At 36.1% G+C, this 21,308-nt stretch overlaps 1 protein-coding gene across 3 annotated transcripts in view; it reads right to left on the bottom strand.

Moving 5' to 3' along the window:
* cntn4 (contactin 4) overlaps positions 1–21,308 on the bottom strand; it is a 124,386-nt gene that overhangs the window by 10,384 nt on the left and 92,694 nt on the right. For 2 of the 3 annotated variants that reach the window (XM_043242037.1, XM_043242039.1), the window contains 4 exons: positions 12,939–13,066; positions 2,330–2,505; positions 847–967; positions 300–458 (listed from right to left, as the gene is read on the bottom strand). In XM_043242037.1, coding sequence (XP_043097972.1) covers positions 300–458; positions 847–967; positions 2,330–2,505; positions 12,939–13,066 — 584 coding nt within the window. The remainder of the gene's footprint in view (positions 1–299; positions 459–846; positions 968–2,329; positions 2,506–12,938; positions 13,067–21,308) is intronic. The other variant, XM_043242038.1, reaches the window with a different exon arrangement.

Raw genomic sequence — 21,308 nt, 5'->3', positions numbered from 1 at the left:
TTTACGGCACTTTCATGATGCTTCCAGTAATTTATTTAGCTCGACGGCCCATGGGCACGCTTCGATTTTATGGTAAGGAAAAGAACAGCCTGAACATTTTGATAAAGACCTTTGGATTCTCTATGTCAAGCAAGAAAAAACACAAATGCAATTTAACAAGGCGTAAAAAGCAAAAGCAAACAAGAATACAAAAACAAGATGAAAATCTTACTGCATAATAGGAGAGGAAAAAGCAGGGGGACGAAAAAGGAACTATGCAGCAAATGTTTTGATCATTGAAGGCTGGTTAGAAGCCCCACCTGTGCTAACAGCTTGCCAGCCGAGGGAGAAAGGGGTTCTAGCCTGGATGGTGTAGGCAGTAATTGGACTGTGATTATCAGGACCAGGCCTCCAGGAGAGAGTGGCAGTGGTATCTGTGATTTCTTCCACATGGATGCTGGTAGGGGGGCCGGGGGGACCTGAGACAGAAGACAGCCATGCAAACCAGAAACAGACACACACACACACACACACACACACACACACACACAAGTTGTCACGCTTGTAGGCTGCATATAAACTGCCGCCTAAAGCACAGCAGTGCAGCTGGTTAACTCTGAGCTACATGTTTTCACTGACTTAAAAGCTCTAATTACATTATGTCTCATTTTTTATGGGTAATTTTTGCTAAAGCGGGAAAACCAGCACATCTTTCCTCCATTTGGTAAATACTTACCAAGCTTCAAAGGCTCGTTTAACAGTCTGTAACACTGTGTCCAGTTCGTGTTTATGATCGACATTTAATATTCAATAATCACAGATTATGTCTGCAGATAGGAATGTGTGGGGTTTTAAAGCAGTTTTCACCTCTGACAATCAGGTCGGTCGCGATGGAGCTGCTGTCCACCTTGGTCTGCACGGCGCACGTGTATTTCCCAGCATGCCTCAGCTGAATGTTCCGGATCATGATGTCACCTGCCGAGTGCTGCTAAAGGAGACAGACCAAAGTCATGCTAAGGATTCACAGTTTGAACGTAAATTATTTTTTTATTCGATTATATATATTTCTCTGTACTGTGTATTGTTTTAAAATATACTCTAAAAAAGTTTTGATAAAATATTTTTTTTCTTTAATCCTATTTATTTTCTTAAATATAGCAAGAACAATTCTAAGTGTTTTAATTTGAATGTTTTTGTAGTGTTTTAGTGTCACATGATCCTTCAGAAATCAATGTAATACATTTTTAAGGATTATTTAATGACTACAAAGTAAATAAAAACAGCACTTTTTTTTTTTTTTTTTTTTTACATTTCTAACACTCAGTTTTGATCAGTTTAATGCATACAGAAATATTAATATCCTATATTAAGTATTAAGTCTAAAAATTGGACCAGACTAGATGTTAAATCAAAAATCTGGCTGATTTCTGTCACAAAGTGTTATCTATTTTGATATGTGTCTCTGTGAGTACTGTGAATGGTTTAAATGACTTAAGCAAAGGTCGGATGTGTGGAATTAATAACTTTTTTTTTCCTTTTCCAGGGTATATACTTCCCCCACATTCTTCACTCAAAGTGCTGCTATTAAGACGCACCGCTCATATTAAATCGTAGTAATCATGTTAAATAATATAAGAGTGGCAGTTTTCGCTCTTAAAATAGAGCACTTTCATCTAGAACGTTCTCCATCGCTTGTTTCTTTGGCGACGGGGCTCCAATGAATGACATGATGAACTAGATGAAGAGCATCAGCCCCTCACCCACAAAAAAAGGAAAGAGAAAAAAAATCATGAACTTTTAATGAAAAGAAAAGAAATGCATGTGACTGTACAAGTGCTGTAATTCATATCACTGAGTGAGGAGCCTAATTATACTCTAGATTAATACAGAATGGTTGTCAGTGGCTGCACGTATAATGGGAAAATCTCTTATCATAAATTCACAAACTCAAAACTGTGGAATTTAATGAAAGGATTATTTTTTCCCCCAAGAATTCAGTTGAAAGTACTTGATATGCATACCTTAAGTATAATATATGACCAATTACAGTTTCTGTAAAATTTGCATATATGAATGTGAAGTGAATACTGGATGGCTGCCTGAATCGGGTCCTAGCTAACAGACACTGCATTAGTATAGTGTGTATTAATTTTATAGCACGGTAAAAAAAATGTGGTTCTGTTTAGTAACCAAAATTACTGTTAACTTATTTTATTCTACATACGGTTTGTCATACTTTTCGGGTGACTGCCATGACGAGAGCACATACTGGTAATCCCAGTACTATTTTTGGATGTGGTATAAATAAGTAAACTGCTGAACAGGGCATTTGTAATCAGTTTTTTCTTACTCCGCCAACTTTTTCAAAGTATCCTCCGTGGCTGCCGAAGTGGATGAGCTGTTCGTTGAAAAACCAGGTGAACTTGAGCTCCAGAGAGGGATCGTAGGACACCTGGCAGGGAAGAATGATGCTCTCACCGACGGTCACGTCCAGCGTGTTGGGAGCAGTTGTAATGATCGTTGGCTCTGGAAAATATTAATGGTCACGCATGAAAAGCTTTCAACTGGTTCCATTATCAACTTCTAAAGCTACTATTATACAAATCTTTAGGGTCAGTAAGATTTTGTTCTAGAAATAAATACTTTTATATAGCAAGGACGCATTTATTTGGTCCAGAAGTGACTGTAAAGACAATTATGATATATACAATAATGTTACAAAAGATTTATATTTTAAATACCTACATGTTGTTTTTCAACTTTCGTTTCGTGAAACAGCTGTTTAAACATTCATAATAAAAAATAGTGATTGCATCCAAAATGTTTTTGCTTACATAACATATGAGTATACTGTTTATATTTATTATATACTGTATATATTAAAAAAGTGTTCATCTATTAAAAATGATTTACTGTATGTATTTATTTATACATAGTACACTTATATATGTTATGTGAACAAAAACCTTTATTTTAGATGTGATTCATTGCGATTAATCATTTGACAGATGCTAAATGTCATGACATAGAATGATTTCTGAAACATCATGTGATATTAAAATACAAAACGGCTGCTTTAAAATGTTTTAATATTTGGTGAGTACAAGAGACTTCTTTCAAAAACATCTTACCAAGCCCACGCTTTCGAACTCTAGTGTATATTCAATTATTTACTCATCATAATGTCTTTCAGTCACCCTAATTTGGGGGATTGTCAAAGAAAAAATAAACTTAAACTAATTATGATTTATTAAATTAATCAACCAGCATAACTGTGTATTTATTTTATAAAAATAACAACTTTTTTTTCAATTAGAAATGAACGTTGCTTAAAAGTAAGATAGTTCAGAGCTCCACGACAGACGGCGGTCATCTTACAGGCCAATATCTGAGGATGGTCCGAGAAGTGAATATCCCATGAATGGTCCCTGAGCTCCACCATGTGTCACTGTCTGATCTCTGCTAAGCCCCTAAAGTCCCATCTGCTCTCCCAGAATGCACTACTCCGAAAAACAGATAACACACCAGCCGCCCCGTCAGGGCCTGCACCCAGCTCGCTTTCTTTCCAAATCTCGATTCACACAGAGACTGATGCCATTTCACCAGGGAACACGACAAGCACGTCTGCTCCTCCGCTAGCAGAACAGGTGCAAAAAAATCGGCTGCAGTTTGCCTTAACGCCTCTTGAGGGCGCTGTGTGTGTTCCTCTGAAGCGTCTGTCGGACTAAATTAAGCACGGTGAACGATGCCCCAGACGAGCGCAAATTTATGCAGAAAGCGCCCGGCACGAGCGCCAATCTGTGCGTGAGAATTCGATTCTAGAATTACAGGTCTACGACACATGAAACAACCTTTCCCCATCTCCACTGATATCAAACTGGAAAGGCAAAGCTAACAGGTGCACTGCTATGGGTTTTGTGCGGAACACAATGAGGGGCCGTCGGATGAGGCTCGCTTCTTTTATTGTTTGGATGAGATCCCTCTCCGACTGTCTGTCAGATTCACACAATGGGATGACAATACGGCACTGCCTGGTATTCTACTGTCAACTCTTAGCCTGGCAATTTAATTCAGAATTCAACAGCACTCGCCTTGAAGCCCAGAAGAGTGCATGTTACTCGCTCTTCTCCTGCAGGAACGGCACTTGTTGGAGGATTCGTTGAATAATGTAGCTTTATTTCCATCCCCGATACCTTCGCCACTTTCATCCTGTTCTCCTTGTAACGTTCTCATGTTATTGTTTGCCGTCTCTTGTAGTAGACGGGTGTCCCTCGGCTCCCTTTGTTCTTTTACGGGGGAAGTGGCTTGGGGTCTCCAAACAAGGCGGATTTCTCTACGGTCTATATTTAAACAAGCATCGGCCGATCAGGTGAAAAATTAGCCAACGAGAAGCTATTAATACCTCCCATTGTGGTGGTAACGGATGAAATGCGCCTCAATGAGGCAAATTCGTACTTCGGGCAAGAGTTGGGGCGAAGCTGTTCTCCGCAGCTCTAGACGGTGGCATGAAAATCTCTGAAGTGAAACCTGAGAATTCATTCGAGCCAAAGCTGACACTGCTGTCTGACTCTCGAGGTTGTAGAACTGGAGAAAATGCCTCTTATTACCCTGCTCCATCATCATTTGTGACAGATTGCATAGATAACCTCGTTTAAAAGACCTGACGCCCTCAAGCTCTCGTTGGCGTAATCTGAGTGATATCCATCTTGCATAATACCTTGTTACTGTTACTGTCTGTCATTAAAGCTGTCGAGAGAGTACGAGACCCTATGAGTTAACAGGGCAACCTGTGGAAGCTTTCAGACCGATTTTTTCTTAAAGAGAAACATCAACGAGCTCAAAAGTAAGTGTGTATGCAGATTTGAACGAATGTAACATCATATATATTTCTAGGAACACTAGTATAGCTTGACCGAGCATGGTCTTTGGAAGCATCCTAGAGCTAGACGATGCGGTATTCGTCCGTCTCTAATATTTCTACTTGAATATTGCGGTTTCATATGGGTCAAGTGTTCTGGGAGGTTTACAGTGATCTGGCACAAAAGCAATTGAGCAAAGCCAATGCGCAGATCTGTGCGACAGGCCCCTGCTGAGGCTAGAGCCAAGAAATCAAACTCAAACAAGGTCAAGCCATTAGCTAAAAACACCTTGTCATTGATTTTAAGTATGGTTTCTTTTCAGTAAATTATGTTTACAAGAAGCGGTACAAATTAATGACATACACTATATATGCAATATGTCCTCTAACCAATACGTCTGTGTAGGTCATTTGTACAAATCCCAGAAATACGACCCAAAGCGTATACTAGAATTGCTTTGTTTTGTACTATTTTATCAGTGTCATAATTAGCGGAACAATTGACTGCCGATGGTAAATCAATTTTCTTTTACATTTGACAGGAACTCAATTTGTGTTTTAACAGTACAGTATATAGATTTGGCAATTTTTTTTCATTTTTTTTATTTAGAGACATAGTGTACAGAACGATGACGAGAACAAGAGGGAACAGGATCAGGAAATGTCACAAGCTTCGTCCACATCATTACCACAGCGCCTACGAAAAATATAAGTACTTGACATGATTCTTGACCAACAAATAAAATCTATACCACACTAAAATCTGTTTTTTATCTGTCTCCATTCTCCAAGTCTTTTTTCTCTCTTCATGTACACTCCAAAGGCAGTTTAGAAATGACCAGGGCTCCTTATCTTCACTCCAATACCTCTGCAAAATCGCACTAAAAGAAAGCTGACAAAAGACCTGACCACTGCAACCTCTTCCAATTGAGTTTCCACCCTCCGCGATAACCTTGCGGATCTTGCAATCCCCTTTTTTGAAGCTTGTACTCAGACAACACGGGTCGAAAACATCACAAAGTAATAATTGAAATGGAGCCTCTTAGATATGTGTGCAATCTGAGAAAGATTTAGTCCTTTTTCATAAGAGCCTTGGGTGAAATTCCATCAAAGCACAATTATACAAGCATTTAATGAAAATGACTTCAGTCAAAATGAACATTTACTTGTCAAATGTGCAGTAACACAACAAAACAATACTAACTGATAATAAACGTAACACCACTGAAATTAAAATATTAATGTTAAAAATGAATACTAATTTAAATATTAAAAACAAATAGAATGTTTAACTAATATATATACATTATAAAAGCCTTAACTGAAAATGATGACAGACTATCAAAATTAATTTTATCGTCCAATAAGCAACAATACAGTAAAAATTAAAAGTTAAATAAAATTGTCATGTAAATGTAAAATGGTAATTGTAATAAAATTATACATTTTTATAATATAATATTAAAATGAATTATATAAAGGATAAGTTTTAATAGTAGTGGTGATAAAAGTAAAAATTATAAAGTGGTATAACTGTGTACTGCAAATAAAAAATATATATATAATATTTTAATATGAAGTATAATATAAACCTTGTAATGTTTATAAGTTATTCTTTATTTAAAAAAATAACAATAAACAATATATTATTTTACTATACTGTAACTGTTTTATCAAAATGTGTTCAAAAAGGTTAAACATCTTTTTTGCTTATATTTCAGAGCGTGCACTGCAGCTTTAAATGACAAGGTGCTGGTGGGATAATTGTGCACGTCTCACGCAACAACGAGGGAACTCATTACGAGAACGATCTCTCACCAGCTCTGATATCATTGTCCAACATCCAAACACATGATTTGATCCTCAGTTAATCTCTGTCCAGCAAAAGCAATTTCTAATTAAGACTAATTAATCTGGGTAATATCCTCTCAGCGTTCTGATGATTGGGACATCAGCAGGGCTGACACAATGCTCGGTTTCCAACCGCTGTTTGCTGGGAGGGTTTACGTGCCACTTATCCGGTGGGAATCTAATGTGACAGGTATTTTTCAGCCCTCATATCACCGCAGTCAATTTAAATAAACCACTGTCATCTCCCATAAGGGCTACGGCAGACGTTGATGTACACAGGCAAACCAGGTTTCCACTCCTAAATGAAATTGCAGATGTAAATGTCCCTGTCTTAGTCTCAGAGCCGTATTGATAGTGACAGTTAGGTGCTAGATCATATAGGAAGAACATTTGTACGTCAGCAAGGATGCAGCGGCCCACGATCCAGAGTAAACGCTCGGGGTGGGTGTCAAATAGACGCCGGTGACGCTCTCTCTCTCGAAAATAAATCTGAAGATAATCGTGCAATTCATCCAGAGAGAAAAAAGATGCATCTTTCTCCGGAGGCTGATTGATAACCAATTTAATGGGCCGCTCCCCATCCTCAGACGCATTACAAAGTGTCTGGATAAATGTCATCAATAATGACAGAGCGGACATGTTTGAGGACTGCGTTAATGAAGAGAAATAATGGAATAAAAGGTGCGAGATGGCGCCGAGCACAAACAACACGCACGGGGCAGATGTGACGGGCCGAGAATCAACCTATTAGGCTCTTTTTTCATCTCAGGTTTGAGTTGAAAGAGCAGCCATTGCTTGAGTGTGAAATCCGAGTCCCGAAAATGAGAAATAAAACATCCTTTCAAGAGATAATTCTGTTTTTAGAGACGGATAATAATAATTATGAGCCAGCTTTTCAACCTTTACGATGGGAAATGATCTGTGGAGTTTCATTCTTAAATTAAATATCTGCAGATTAAAGAATTTCACTCTTGATTAATTAAATATGTCAGTGTTAGAAAGTGAAAAACCGTGTGACTGTACAACACTCGCGCTGGTGAGAAAAAAGAGGGTCTTTCGATGAAAGCACGTAGCGGAGACTCGACATAAAAGACTTATAAGATACTCATCCATCTCTCTCTGTGTCTAAGCTACTCTGACCACAACCGTATATCATCTATAATGCAAGTAATTCATTTTTAAATTATTAACCAGTCTTTGGGAACGCAGACAAATTAAGATTTTACAAGGAACTGGCAGAGAAAACAACAATTTGTTTGAATTAACAAATATCTGATTTATGATAGACTAAACAGGCATTTTGGTAGCAGGGAGCATTTTACTACTGACAATTTAACTAATTAAAAATTAGCAACGGGGGTGAAATCACTGCCATACATGCATACCACCACCCTTCTGAGATGAAAAATATAAAGGATTTACAGCACTAAAAGTAAACACTTAAGCTTATTATAAACTGTAACTGGGTTTGTGTCATGTTACTGTATTTTATGTATAGTATAACAATAATAATGTAAAGAAGACATCGTCCCTGACCAAAAAATAATAGATTAATTACTATTACTATTGTCAATCTTTAAGAAACTGCTGAAAACTCACATCTTTCAGCAATACCTGACCTCACTCATAAAAAATAAAAAAAAAAAAAAAAAAAAAAAAAAAAAAAAAAAAAAAAAAAAAATACTCTCACTCTCACTGTCTCTGTCTCTCTTCTTATCCCCTTGTTTATTCCTTCCTTCTGGCATGTACTAATTTGAACACTCCCTGTGACTGGGTGTTATAAGCACTTACACTGTCTGTTTGTCTCTCTAAAAAAATGAATCGCTGTTGTACTCTCAATTGTAAGTCGCTTTGGATAAAAGCGCCTGCAAAATGACTAAATGTAAATGTAAATGTAAATGTAAATTACTAAATTTGTAATAAAAATAATGAAAATATATTGTAAAATGTAAATAAAATGTAAACAAAATGAAACAATTGGTAAAAATTTATTCTAGTAATTTATATATATATATATATATATATATATATATATATATATATATATATATATATATATATATATATATATATAAAGTAGTAATTTCATATATATATTTCTACAATTCTACAATTCTAAAATTAGACAGTGGAATAAATATGTACTGCAAACTATAAAAAAAGTTTATAAAGAGTTATAAATAGAAACTTTTTTAATATTAAATTTTTATATTATTTTTATATTATTATTTTTAATATAAAAAAGGCAATATAAATTTTTACTATATTACTAATTCATTAATGCATCATAAGTTACAGCAATTTATCACACTCCTCTTACATTAGGAAATATAGTACATTAAAAATCAAGACAAAAAACGTGTTACAGCACAAAATGTGTTCACCGTTTTCCCTATGGAAAACATTTACACCACGCAGCCTTATGGATCATCGCTAAATATAGAGAAATCAGCGGCGTTAAAGAATTATGATATGACTCATGCAAAAGACATTTGCATTTGCATCTTAAAAAAGGGCAAATGAAACAATCAAAGCGGTCACTATAGCAACCACTAAAAGGAGAACTACCTCCAAGGTGCTTTATTAGAGAGCTGTTGAGCTGGTGTGTGAAGGCCTTAGAGATGACTAACGTGTGCGGACGGAAACAAAAATGGATTGAACCTTTAAGTAAACATGACAGTGAGCTCAGTCACAACAGATTTCGGACTGGTTTTTGGGAGAAGAAAACTACATTAAACTTAGAACAAGAACCAACACGTGGATTGTGAACTACGTGATCTCATTAATATTTGCAGGTGTTCAAACATATACTTTTTTTGCCGGATACTGTTTCGTACAACTACATATATATAAAAAAAGGAATTACTGAAAAAAAAAAAAAAATTATTATAATATGTAAAATAAATAAATAACGGGTTAATTTTTACTGTATAGGCAAAATTTTCTTGAATTTCTCATATTGTTTTCACAGATTCATAGGAGATTCATGCAGATTCATTTATATAAGACACAAATAGGCCTATCTTTAATCAGGCCCTTATAGAATTAACATTTTACTAGAATTCAATTCAATCTAATTAATTAATTAGAACTAAACATCTAAAACAAAAGAAAAGAACACTATAAGAACTCTTTTGTTCCTTTGGTGTCAGCATCGTTAAACTTTCATGTGAAAGACATAAGGACATGATGGCTTAGAAATGAAGGAATCTTGTTACGACTTACAACAATCTTGTAAGTTGTTCTTGTAACCATGAAATTTGCTCATTTTATTTCAATGAAATTAAATTCGCATTCCCCAATATGCAGTAACAGTAACATATATAATAAATACATTTCTGCCAAAACATAGGCTATTTGTACAGTTTTAATAGCTTCAAGGTAAGTTACTATGGTGCTGAATTGAATTGATAATATATATCCAAAAAATCCTTTTGTATATGTGTGTACTGTTTATATTAAAACACAAACACATTCCAAGTGTATATATATATATATATATATATATATATATGAAATATTTACAATTTCCACATAAAAAAGACTATAAAATCCCACATAATTATAAACATTTTACAAGCTCCAGAAGCTATCGATTTGATTAAATTTAAATGTGTACAAAAAAATAATACATATACTAATGGGATGTGGTTTGACTTGTGGCCATCCAAAGTGCACACATCCAAAGCCATCCAAAGTGCACACACACACAACAGTGAACACACACCCAGAGCAGTTGGAAGTTAGGTGCCTTGCTCAAGGGTCTACAATCTACACCTACAATCTCTGCTGGACAACACTGGGGTAACATGTCTGACTCTCTATCCATTACGCCACGAAGCTTTCTGCTTTTCTCAAAAGTTGTCCTAAGTAGTTTTGACTGCATGGCATAATTATGGATTTTCCTTGCTGATGCAGCATGTGTACACCCATCTGACATACTAATGGAGATAAAATGGAGGTTGACATATAGCTGCCAGTGGCGTATCACTTCAGTTGACATGCTTGGCAAGTGAAAAGCGCCCAGCGTCATTGAATCTATCTATCAATCGTTTTTAAGGCCCTCTGCCCCAGTCCATCTATCTATAAATGCCATTTACTCGCACCATGTTGCCCTGCGTCATGTCAGTAACTTGATAACATAATACATACGAATATAAAATGAAGAGGATTCAATACTTATTGAGTTTTTGATGGATCTCCCCTTGACATGCAATGATTTAGGGTTTCAATGGTTGACAAAGGTTAATGAAGTATACTAAAACGTCACAGCAAAGGCACAAGGAACCCTGCGGTTTGAGGCTGTTCACTTTTAAAAGAACTTTATGTGAGTGAGGTGATAAATAGAAAGGTTTTATAGGCCCGTAACTTTGCTTTCTGCAGGATCACATTAAAATAAACCTCCTGAATGTTTGCTAAGGACTTCCATTTAAAATGGTTGAAAACTACTTTTACTAAGTGCTTTTGATCGCTGTGGTGCTATAAAAAATGGTTGTGTATCAGCAATGTGTCTAATTATTGCTGTGTATGATCTGTAGATACAATGATATACGGTGATTGCCAGAATGCTACTTATCTTAAATAAACAATAATTTGAAGGAAAAGCGCTATTAGGTCCAAATGAATTTTCCCTGAGGAGTTTAGGTAAAATCGTGTTTCACAGTTTTTTTTTTATCCCTAAGTAAAAATTACTGAGCAAATTAACCGCTGTACTTCAACCACCTTGGGCAACCACTAAAAAATCTAATCCTGACCAGATAGAAAAAAAAATCTGCGATTTTGGTGTATTAGTTTTTTCACAGCCCTTCTCATTTATTTTGACCTTCGCCAAATACTGTGACTAAAGCTAAATTTGTCGTCGTGCTGCCTGCTTCACCTTCATTATGAATTTTCGCCAACTTTCTGGGGCAACTAACAGTTGGTGGTTCAAGTACTGCTGCCATCCCATCCAATTTAAAAACAGAATTAAATCAAAAGGGAGAGTCCGAACTGCTCAATACGGCCTTAATTAATTCCTTCCCCTAATGCATAAGGTTACAATTAATCACTTATGTGATTTATTTCAGTGCCTTTCAGTGAGTTTACAACCTTCTGTAATGCCCAAACACTCCCATCTTCAGGATTGTGCAAAATTCAGATTTGAAGAATTAGTCTCTTAAATTAATGAGTTAGAAATGAATTGGCAAAACCCCACGGGAAGTTGAATCAGAAATTGAATAGCATCTCAAACTGAAGGATGTCCAGCCAGTATTAAGGTTTGTCTCTTGGCTTAAACGCTGCAACTACATAAGTAAAAATATATTTGTAAAACAATTTGTGTGTAATGTGTATATTTATTATGTAGATTTAAATGCACACAAATACATGCATAAATTTGTCACTGTATAAATGCGAAGACATACAGGTTTACATAAAAGTTTTTCTTTACATAATATATGCGTCTGTTGCGTGTACTTATTATGTATATATAAATGCGCACACATGCATGTATATAATATAAATATATAATATAAATTGTATGAATATATGCATGTAAATATTTTCAATATATATACAGTGTGCGTGTGTATTAATATATGCATAATACGTATATATTATTTAAACAGCGCTAGTTTGAATTTGATTTAGTTTTAATTCCAATTCCAATGGCAATGCATGCTGTTTGACACCTAAATTCAAATGAAAATTTAAATTCTGACACAGCCTTGCAACTGGAACCTTGCAACCTTGCTACATGGAATAAGAATCATCCTGCCTTATTAACTGTAACTCAAATGCTGTTTAGAAAACTAATCTGCCCGCATATTGCTCAAAGGAAAGAGGAAGAAAGAGAGCGATGAGGGAGGTAAAACACACACGTCGCAGAGGGTTTGGAGACCTCCACTGAGTTGTGCTTACATCCTGAAAATCCCCCCAGCCTTAGAACACTCCTAAGTGAACATGCTCGGCACTGCACACCCACCTCTCATTCATATTTAATACAGCATAATAACTCACTGCTCCAGTGACTCAACACAAGTGTGATCTGGGTCCCTCCGGGTTCCCCATGCTGCTGTTCTGACACTACACTCCTTCATCTCATTAGAAAATAAAAGGATTCCACTTGGCTAAGATCAGATAGCTTAGGAAGGTATATACTATAAAGCTATAATACAGATGAAAGTTGAATGTATGATGCAGAATGTACTGTGTGAAACCAAATATCTAATAAAAATGCTATAACGGCCTCAAAAAACATTCAAGCAAATACCTTTAACAAACATGTTCCCTGAGCTGCTGGCCTCGCCAAACTGGTTACTGGCAACACACGTGTATGTGCCAGCGTCAGATTTGGTGACGTTGGATATCCGAAGGCTTCCACTGTCCAATACAGCAATTCTGAAATGCAAACACACACACACACACACACACACATATTACTTTAGAGTGTTTCTGTGATTTCAAACCAACAATCAACAAAAACGTTTTTTTGACAGGATAAAAGTAAAACGACTATTTAAGACTTGAGACTTCTGGAGAGATTTTAAAGTGTGTGATGCAAGATGATCTAGACTCACAGAGAACATTTCAGGGAAAAGGAGAGCAATTTCGGGACAGTTTTGAAGGTTTTTCAGCCTTTGCACACTGCTAAGAAACCTTTGTCTTGTCAGATTTCAAATCCCCACCTTCAACAAACTGCTGCCAACATGTTTTTAACAGGAATAAGAGTGGCACTGAAATGCTTAAGTTTTTTATTTTTTTTTGCCCACAAAGAAAGAAAATGCTGGTGGGATATTTTCCACAAGCTGTTTGAAACGATATATTAAAATACTGAACTTTAAACCAGAATCAAACTGATGTAAATTTTAACACCTGTTTTTATGCAGGTCAATGAAAAGAAATCAGCTCAAAAATTCAAATGCGAAATGATCTTTGCACAATAATGGCCTTTAAACCATGTAGAGCATATGCACATTAAAGGGTCTTAAAAACACATCTCCAAAGATAAAACGTGTGATGTGGAGACCTTGAGGATGAAGGAGAAAAATAGGGAGGGCTTCATTAATTCATGATGGCATTCTAATTATTCTATCCACGATACTCAAGAAGGAGTGAGCCATAAGCAAGTTATACATGATAATGTTATGAGTGTGCATAAAAAATGAAAATGAGGAAGGAAAACAGAAAAAAAAGAAAACAACAAGAAGGTGCCATATTATAGACGGTACTATTTTGAAAAGCTGCGATAGCTTGGGGGAAGAGATGTTTAATTGGTGTGGACTAAACATTGAATATAAATAATCCATTTCCACAAACTGTGGATTTCTTTAATGACTCTGGGGGGACCCCGATAAATAATATATTTCTAATTAACACTGTTGAAGTGTGGCAAATGTAACAATAATTGGTAAATACATAGTAAAAGAGCAAACATACAGTGGTCTGATATGTGCACACATGCACAAAATGGACAACCACATATGATTTGTGCTTCACTTCATCTTCAACATGGAGATAAACATACACCTATCCAGTCTCCTTACACAAACATTTGCAGTAGAATAGAGTGTACCGAACAGCTCAGTGATTTTGCACATGGCACTGTCATAGGATGGCATTGGTAAAATGTGTCTACCGAGTGTGAGGAACTTGACTAGCCTGCACAAAGCCCATGAACCCCACTGAACACCTTTGGGATGAATTGGAACATTATTTTCTGACCTCGGTACTGAGAAAATCCCTGCAGCTATGTTCCAACATCTAGTGGAAAGCCTTCAGCGTCTGTCATACATTTTTTATCTTAGCGGAACATTTCTGCTTAAAAGTTTGCTTGGTAAGAAATTTTTGGTAACACTTTAGAATAGGTAACACTTTTTAACTATTAACTATGAACTTTTACCTGAATAAATTCTTAATTCGCTGCTTATTGATAGTATAGTATAGTATAGTATAGTATAGTTGTTAAGTTTAGGTATTGGGCAGGATTAGGTCATGTTGAATAAGGCATTACTATATTTTTAATTAGTACTAATAAGTGGCTTTTATTCTAATAATATGCATGCTAATATGTAACTAATAAATACAGCAATATTGTGTAGTATTTTATTTAATTTTTTTTTTAAATCAAATGTATTTTCAGCATCATTACTCCAGCTCAGTGTCACATAATTCTTCAGAAATCATTTTAATATGCTGATTTGCTGCTCAAGAAACATTTCTCATCAGTGATGAAAATAATTGCGCTCCTTAATATTTTTGTGGAAACCCGTGATACATTTCCTTCACGCTTGCTGGATGGCTATAACAGCATTTATTTGAAACAGGACATTGTAAATGTATTTACTGCTCCATTTAATCAATGCACACTTGCTGAATAGACTATTAAGTTTTAAGTGCCCCTAAACTTCTGAATGGCAGGACATATATAATCACAGATAAAAAGTAAACCAGAACATCAATACATGGATATGCGCAACAATTGCAGGTCACAACAAAGCAGGTTAAATACAGTTTATCAATTTTTCCCTTCTATCTTTCTCCCTGGCTCCTCTGTTATGCACCCTACCTCCAGAGACTACCAACAAATAGGCCAGCACATTGTCTTATCTAGATCAAGGAATGACCTGCTTTTGTGCAGCTCTCCTACGTTTGCAGCTGTTGGTGATGTTTTATGAGTTATGAGATACATTTGTTTGCCCATCTCTTTATAACGCTACTCTCCCTGTCTCTTTCAACCTTCAGACAATCCTTACAGAGAAAAATACTTTGACATATAGAGTATGAGTGTGGATTTCAAAAACTGGTGTCGGAAAACAAAGCGAGGCCACCAGCAACGAAAAACCACAATATCTCAATTGTTTCTTTTAGACAGCAATTCCAAGAGAAAGTCACTGATTAATTAGGTTTTTATTCTGAGATAAACTTTTATGCCCTGACTCACTTTTAACTTCTTTTTTATCTCACATGGTTCCTTAAAAATACTTCAAACTGATACCTGTAAACAGACCTTAGTTCTTAATTCGATTGCAAAGATTTCCAGTGTTGAATTTTCTCCTGAGAGACTTTTAGAGGAAACATTTGTGTAAAAGTTCCTTAAGTTTACTTAAGCAACATCTGAGCTTCATCTTTCCATCATCATGGGATTTTGGTGTCTCCGGCAGGCTGTTTGACTTGTTTAACCAGCAGAATTTGGCTACGCTAATCCACCGGCAAGAGCATTAACCAGTATAATCCAGCATGAAAATTCATAAGCTAATATTTTCAGCAGAGTAAGCAAACCTGACGGATTCACTCTGACATTGATGGGTTCAAACATACTGGGGCTTGAACATACTCTGAGAGCGTCTATTCTTGGACAAGCACACCAGTCCTGCCATCCAGCCTGAGCAAACGAAGACCTATCAATAATTCACCAGCGAGATGAACCTGAGTGCTGGTCTCCTCATCTCCTGTTCGTAACAGCTAATAAGGACAGCTGTAAATCTCTTAGCAGGATACAAGGATGTATGACACGGCGCTGGTGAGCAGTTTAAAGAGAGGCACTATGTTGCAGGGAATTCTCAAATCTCCCCAGAAGTGTACTTAGAGTTGGTACAAAGGCAACTATGCCACTGAGGCAAAAGCGAGCTATTATGTCCTTTTATGTTCTGCTGGGGAAGACAGATAGGAGGCATTATTTAGAGGGATTCTGTAGAAGCTTTCTCTGGAAATCACAAACTGGTCAGTGCAGGCTAAATACTTCTTGACTCCTCTGGTTGATTTCTGGCCAAAAGTCTATGCCAGAAAGCTCTGTGAATTGCCTAAATTATAATTTATTTACTGATGAATGTGTTAATGCCTCCCTCTCGGGTCTCTTTTTTTGTATTTTTTGTAAGAATGGGACAATACTAAAGGCATAATTCTAAAAATCTTGTAATGCATGAAATAACATGACCTTATTTTGTTAGTATATTCTTTTCCATTTCAAAACATTTGCTTTTGAAATAGAAGCATGAGTGGAATAATAAAATTTCTGTTGAGGCATTTGCAGTCTGAGTGCATCACTTAATAAACTTCAACAAGCTCTTAAACACGTTCTTCAGAATCTCTTCCACTTAATGCTAGGTCAAATAGAACAGTCTTAAACAAGGTAAAAATAAAAAAGATCCTGTTGCACAGAATATTTTATTTACCAATTTGCATTCAAAAATGAGGAAATATGGGAAATGGAAAAGTGCAATGATTCCATCAATATTCAAATATTTTAAGCACAAGGAATTCCAATATTGATGATAATAGGATAATAGGGTTGGAATACATTGAACTAATTTACTTGAATTTCTGGAATCTGGAATTTGAGAGTACAAAAAAAGTTGTTAGCAATACATATTACTAATAAAAAAATTGTTTTGATATATTTAAAGTATTACAAAATACTTAACTCATTTTTGGCTATTGCTATAAATATTACCCCAGTGACTTAAGACTGGTTTTGAGGTTCAGAGTCACATATATGATCTAAATAAAGTCTAAATTAGAATATATTTTTTAACAATATTATTACAAATAAAACTAAATCCCAAATATAAACCAGAATAATAAAAAGTGTAAAAGACAGCAACAACATAGTAATAATATATATTTTTTAATTGATAAATTAGAATAGAATAAAAGTGGCATTGCTAAAGGAATCAATGTTATGGCCAAATTAATTCTGTTTTAGTGAATTTTTCACTTGTTGCCACCAAATAGAGTACTGATGTAATATAAAAACCTCAAATAAATAAACAAATAAATAGAAAACATTTTTGTGACAGGTTAAAAGGTTAAAATCTTATCCAAGCTCCTGATCCTATTCGCTCTCTTTCTCACCCTCTGCTTCTTCATCTCTCTTGAGTTTGCTGCAAAGGAGCTTTCATCCTGACAGCAATTTGCAGACAAAGCGACCTAAGTCATTAAATTTTCAATTGGCAGCATCATGAGTGACAGTGACCACTGGCGTTCCAAGTTCAGAAGAGTTAAACTCTTGCAAACAGGCAGCAGTGTGATGCTCCGGCTATCAACGGGAGCACAGAAGAATCTGGCAACCAGTGTCCAACAGTAGAGACTCGCCAACCTGCAGCATATGAATCGTGTGAATGGAGCTCAAGTGTAAAGGCAAAAGCTCATAAATAATGTTGCATATTTGTACAAGCTTGAAGATATGACCCAGGACAGTGCATTTAAGCGGGTTGCAACTCCCTTGCACTAAGTGGCCTTCTCTGACCTACCTGGAGGTTGTGTTCCATCAGTGATGTTTTTTTAAAAACATTTACCGAGGACCCAGAGGGAGGGTTATGTAGCGGGGCAAAGCAGCATCTACAGAAGGACCAGATAGGTCGTTTTATCCTCCAAATGGGGCGCGAGGGTTGACCCACACGTGAAGGGCTGATCTATGTTGAGGGCTAATACCCTAAAGAGTGGTGTGAGAGAGCTCCTGGCGTTACTTAGATGGATCATGTGTCCATATCTCAGTAGGCCTTCTGCTGGGAAGCGCATTTGATAAACTGACGACCTTGTCAGTTGGATAAATAAACCGGGGGAGGCAGAAACAGGTCATTTCAGATCACGCTCTGTCAAGAGATCTGTTTACGGGAAGCCACCTTGATGAGCCCACCACTACTTTCGACTCCTCAACCTCAAGGTTAGTCGGCAATTACTGCCACGAGAAAAAAAAAAAAAAGCATTCCGATGAGTTTCGCCGTTATCACTAGAACAACAGAGCAATCACTTGTTGGTCAGGGGAAAAAGAGGAGAGCGGAAAAATGGGACATGGAAAGGTTGTCTTCTGACACTTTTCCAATAGCCAGGTAATTGATATTGATTTTTTTTAGTGTATAAGAGTCAACGGTTCTTAAGACATAACATTCATTATCGCCGCATCTGACACTCACATAACCATGTCAAACTTTTACGAATTATAGCATCTATCCGGCCTGACTTACGGACCTAATGTGATAAAGCTGCATTTATAATTCATGGACATATCGATTAAATTCACTATAAATCAGAAATACAGAGAAAGACCTGAGATACACCGATATATAAAGGCAAAACTAAATCCATTGTGTCCTGAGCTCAACATCTCTAATATGCTCTAAACTGGGGGAGTTTTTACAAGAGGAACGGCTGAAATTGGCTCATAGAATTTGTCCGTGGTTTTTATCTAAGTCTTTGCGACGGGCATTATTTGGTTTGTCAGTCAGAGACGGCTCTTGGGTTTAATAATGCGGGTGTCGCTCACTCCGCGGGTGTCCAAAGGGCTTGGCAATTCAGATATAATGGGACTGATAAGAAATGATTGACAGAAGCATCTGGACACCTAGCCGAGCTCAAAGAGGAGGCGTTTTAGACAACCAGCTGCGTACAATAGTGTTTTCCTCCTTACGGTATTAAAATAGCAAAGCAACGGCGGAGTTGCAAGCTAAAACGGCTGTGACATTTCCTGCGAGCTCTCGGCACGTTGACCCCTCGTCCCTGGGGGAGCAGCATTAAGTTTCCATGGCAATGTGGAGATTTATAGAAATAAAAAATGAAGAGAGGAAGAAGAAGGATGAAGTACTAATCTGTACTTTTGTAAACCCAAAATACACAGGTGCCAAATTTATATTCGAGTCGCAGAGCTGAGTGTCAGTGGCGACGTCAAGATACATTCCCTGCAGAGAATCATTTGCGACGTATGCCAGTACTTTTTTCCCCACCTTAAAAGGAGGCTTGCATTGCCTTCCCACTTATCCTGAGGTAATTTTCTTAACACATTCAACGCTGTTCAATTATTCAATGTGCTGATTTAGTATGGGTACATTCGGCTCTTGCCATTCCACAAGATAATTCTATGTCATTTCTCAACGCGAAATAAATCAACACGGCACCAGCTGGCGTAATAATTTAGCTTCAAATCAGTTGTGTGGGAAATGGACTTAAATAATGTGCATGGAAATATGTTATGCTCTGCTTTAAGCCACTCTCATTCTACATATAAAATAAATCACTGGTTTATAGGAAACAAACTTAAACTGCCATTTGCTCTGAAAACAAGAACTTTTCCACAATAAAAGTTAAAAGAAACATTGTTATATCCTGAAAATTCTCAAAGATGTTCACACTTTTTTCAGTACTAGTTTTGATACGTAGGATATATATATGTATATATATGTATGTATCAAGGAAGTTTGCCTTTGATATTGGTGGGGACCAAAGAGCCACTCATGGTTTTCCATAATTTCACATTATATTTCTCACAAGTTATTATTAATGTTCATAATAACTTTATCCTAGGTTATGATTATGTAGATTATGTAGCCTACATCTTTCAGTAAAACCTTTGTCTTTCTGTCCGTACTACCCTAAGTTATTATTTATATTTAACATGTGTGCTTGAAAGCGCACAGTTTTCCAACAAACTTCTTGGGTAATATCAATGTTATGACATTTCAGATGAGCCTGAAATTACTAAAACATATACACATTAGGCCTAAAACATCAGTAAAATAAGGCCATGTATATTGTATGATTTTTTAGGCTTATTAAAATGTCTGCAGCACATTCAAGAAATCCGGTTTCTTCATTTACAGTAGCACTACTGCTTTTCCACAAATATTTAAAGTACAGCAAATTCCACAGATTACTGTAAAATTTATAGAAATTACTCACAATGCAGTGCATATTACGGTACTTAACCATCATTTTATATATATATATATATATATATATATATATATATATATATATATATATATATATATATATATATATATATTATTTTACTGTGTAAAGTAACTATAAAATTACAATAAAGTCTAACAGTGTGACTGTGGTGACAGTTCAACTGACAGACCTGAAAATCAGTTTAAAATGAGTATACTTTTCACTCAATTGATTCATTTATCAGTGCTAAATTTGTGAATATTTGTCAATACTAACTATTTGAGAATATTTTTATATAGTGTTCAACTATGTTGAGCATCAGACAAGAAAAACAGCAATTAACAAAAAGGTGTCATTTGTTAACATTAGCTATTGTACTAATAAACATAATCAAACAATGAACATCTTTGTTAATGGTAATGAAAATTGTTCATTGTTTTCTTGTTAGTTCACAGTGCATTAACTAATGTTACCTGTAAAATGTTACCGAAAAAACACGCGAAAAGCAGCAAGACATGTTTAAGAAATTAATCCAAAACGATCCAATAGCATAAACGTACACTTTCCAACTCAGTAGCTTGTTTCGTCCCAGTACTCAAGAATAGATTAAATATAATAATAACAGACACAGAGGAACAAAAAAGCCCCAAACAGAAACAAAAATGAAAATACATGAAAATTGTATCATTTCATGTTTGCAGTGCAAGGCATATTTCCAGTAGTAAGCGAGGCTTTTAATTTCAGCAATATCTATCCCCAGGGTCAGCAGCTGCGGAGAAACAGTGTTTATCAGGGCCAAACACTGTGGGCTTGTGGGTGTACTCAAACCGGGCTCCTTTAATCACAAATGGCTCTTCAGCTTCATTCTTTCAGACTGATATTCATCTCTCTTTTTCTCACACTCATATGCACACAATTCCTTCTAGGAATAAAAAGCAACACACATGTGCAGCTCCAAATGTGCGAAGGGACCAAG

Source organism: Puntigrus tetrazona, chromosome 6, assembly GCF_018831695.1.
Source record: "Puntigrus tetrazona isolate hp1 chromosome 6, ASM1883169v1, whole genome shotgun sequence".
In the NCBI taxonomy this organism is placed as follows: domain Eukaryota; kingdom Metazoa; phylum Chordata; class Actinopteri; order Cypriniformes; family Cyprinidae; genus Puntigrus; species Puntigrus tetrazona.
Note: the sequence above shows the minus strand (reverse complement) of the source record. Positions and strands in the feature narration are given on the sequence as shown.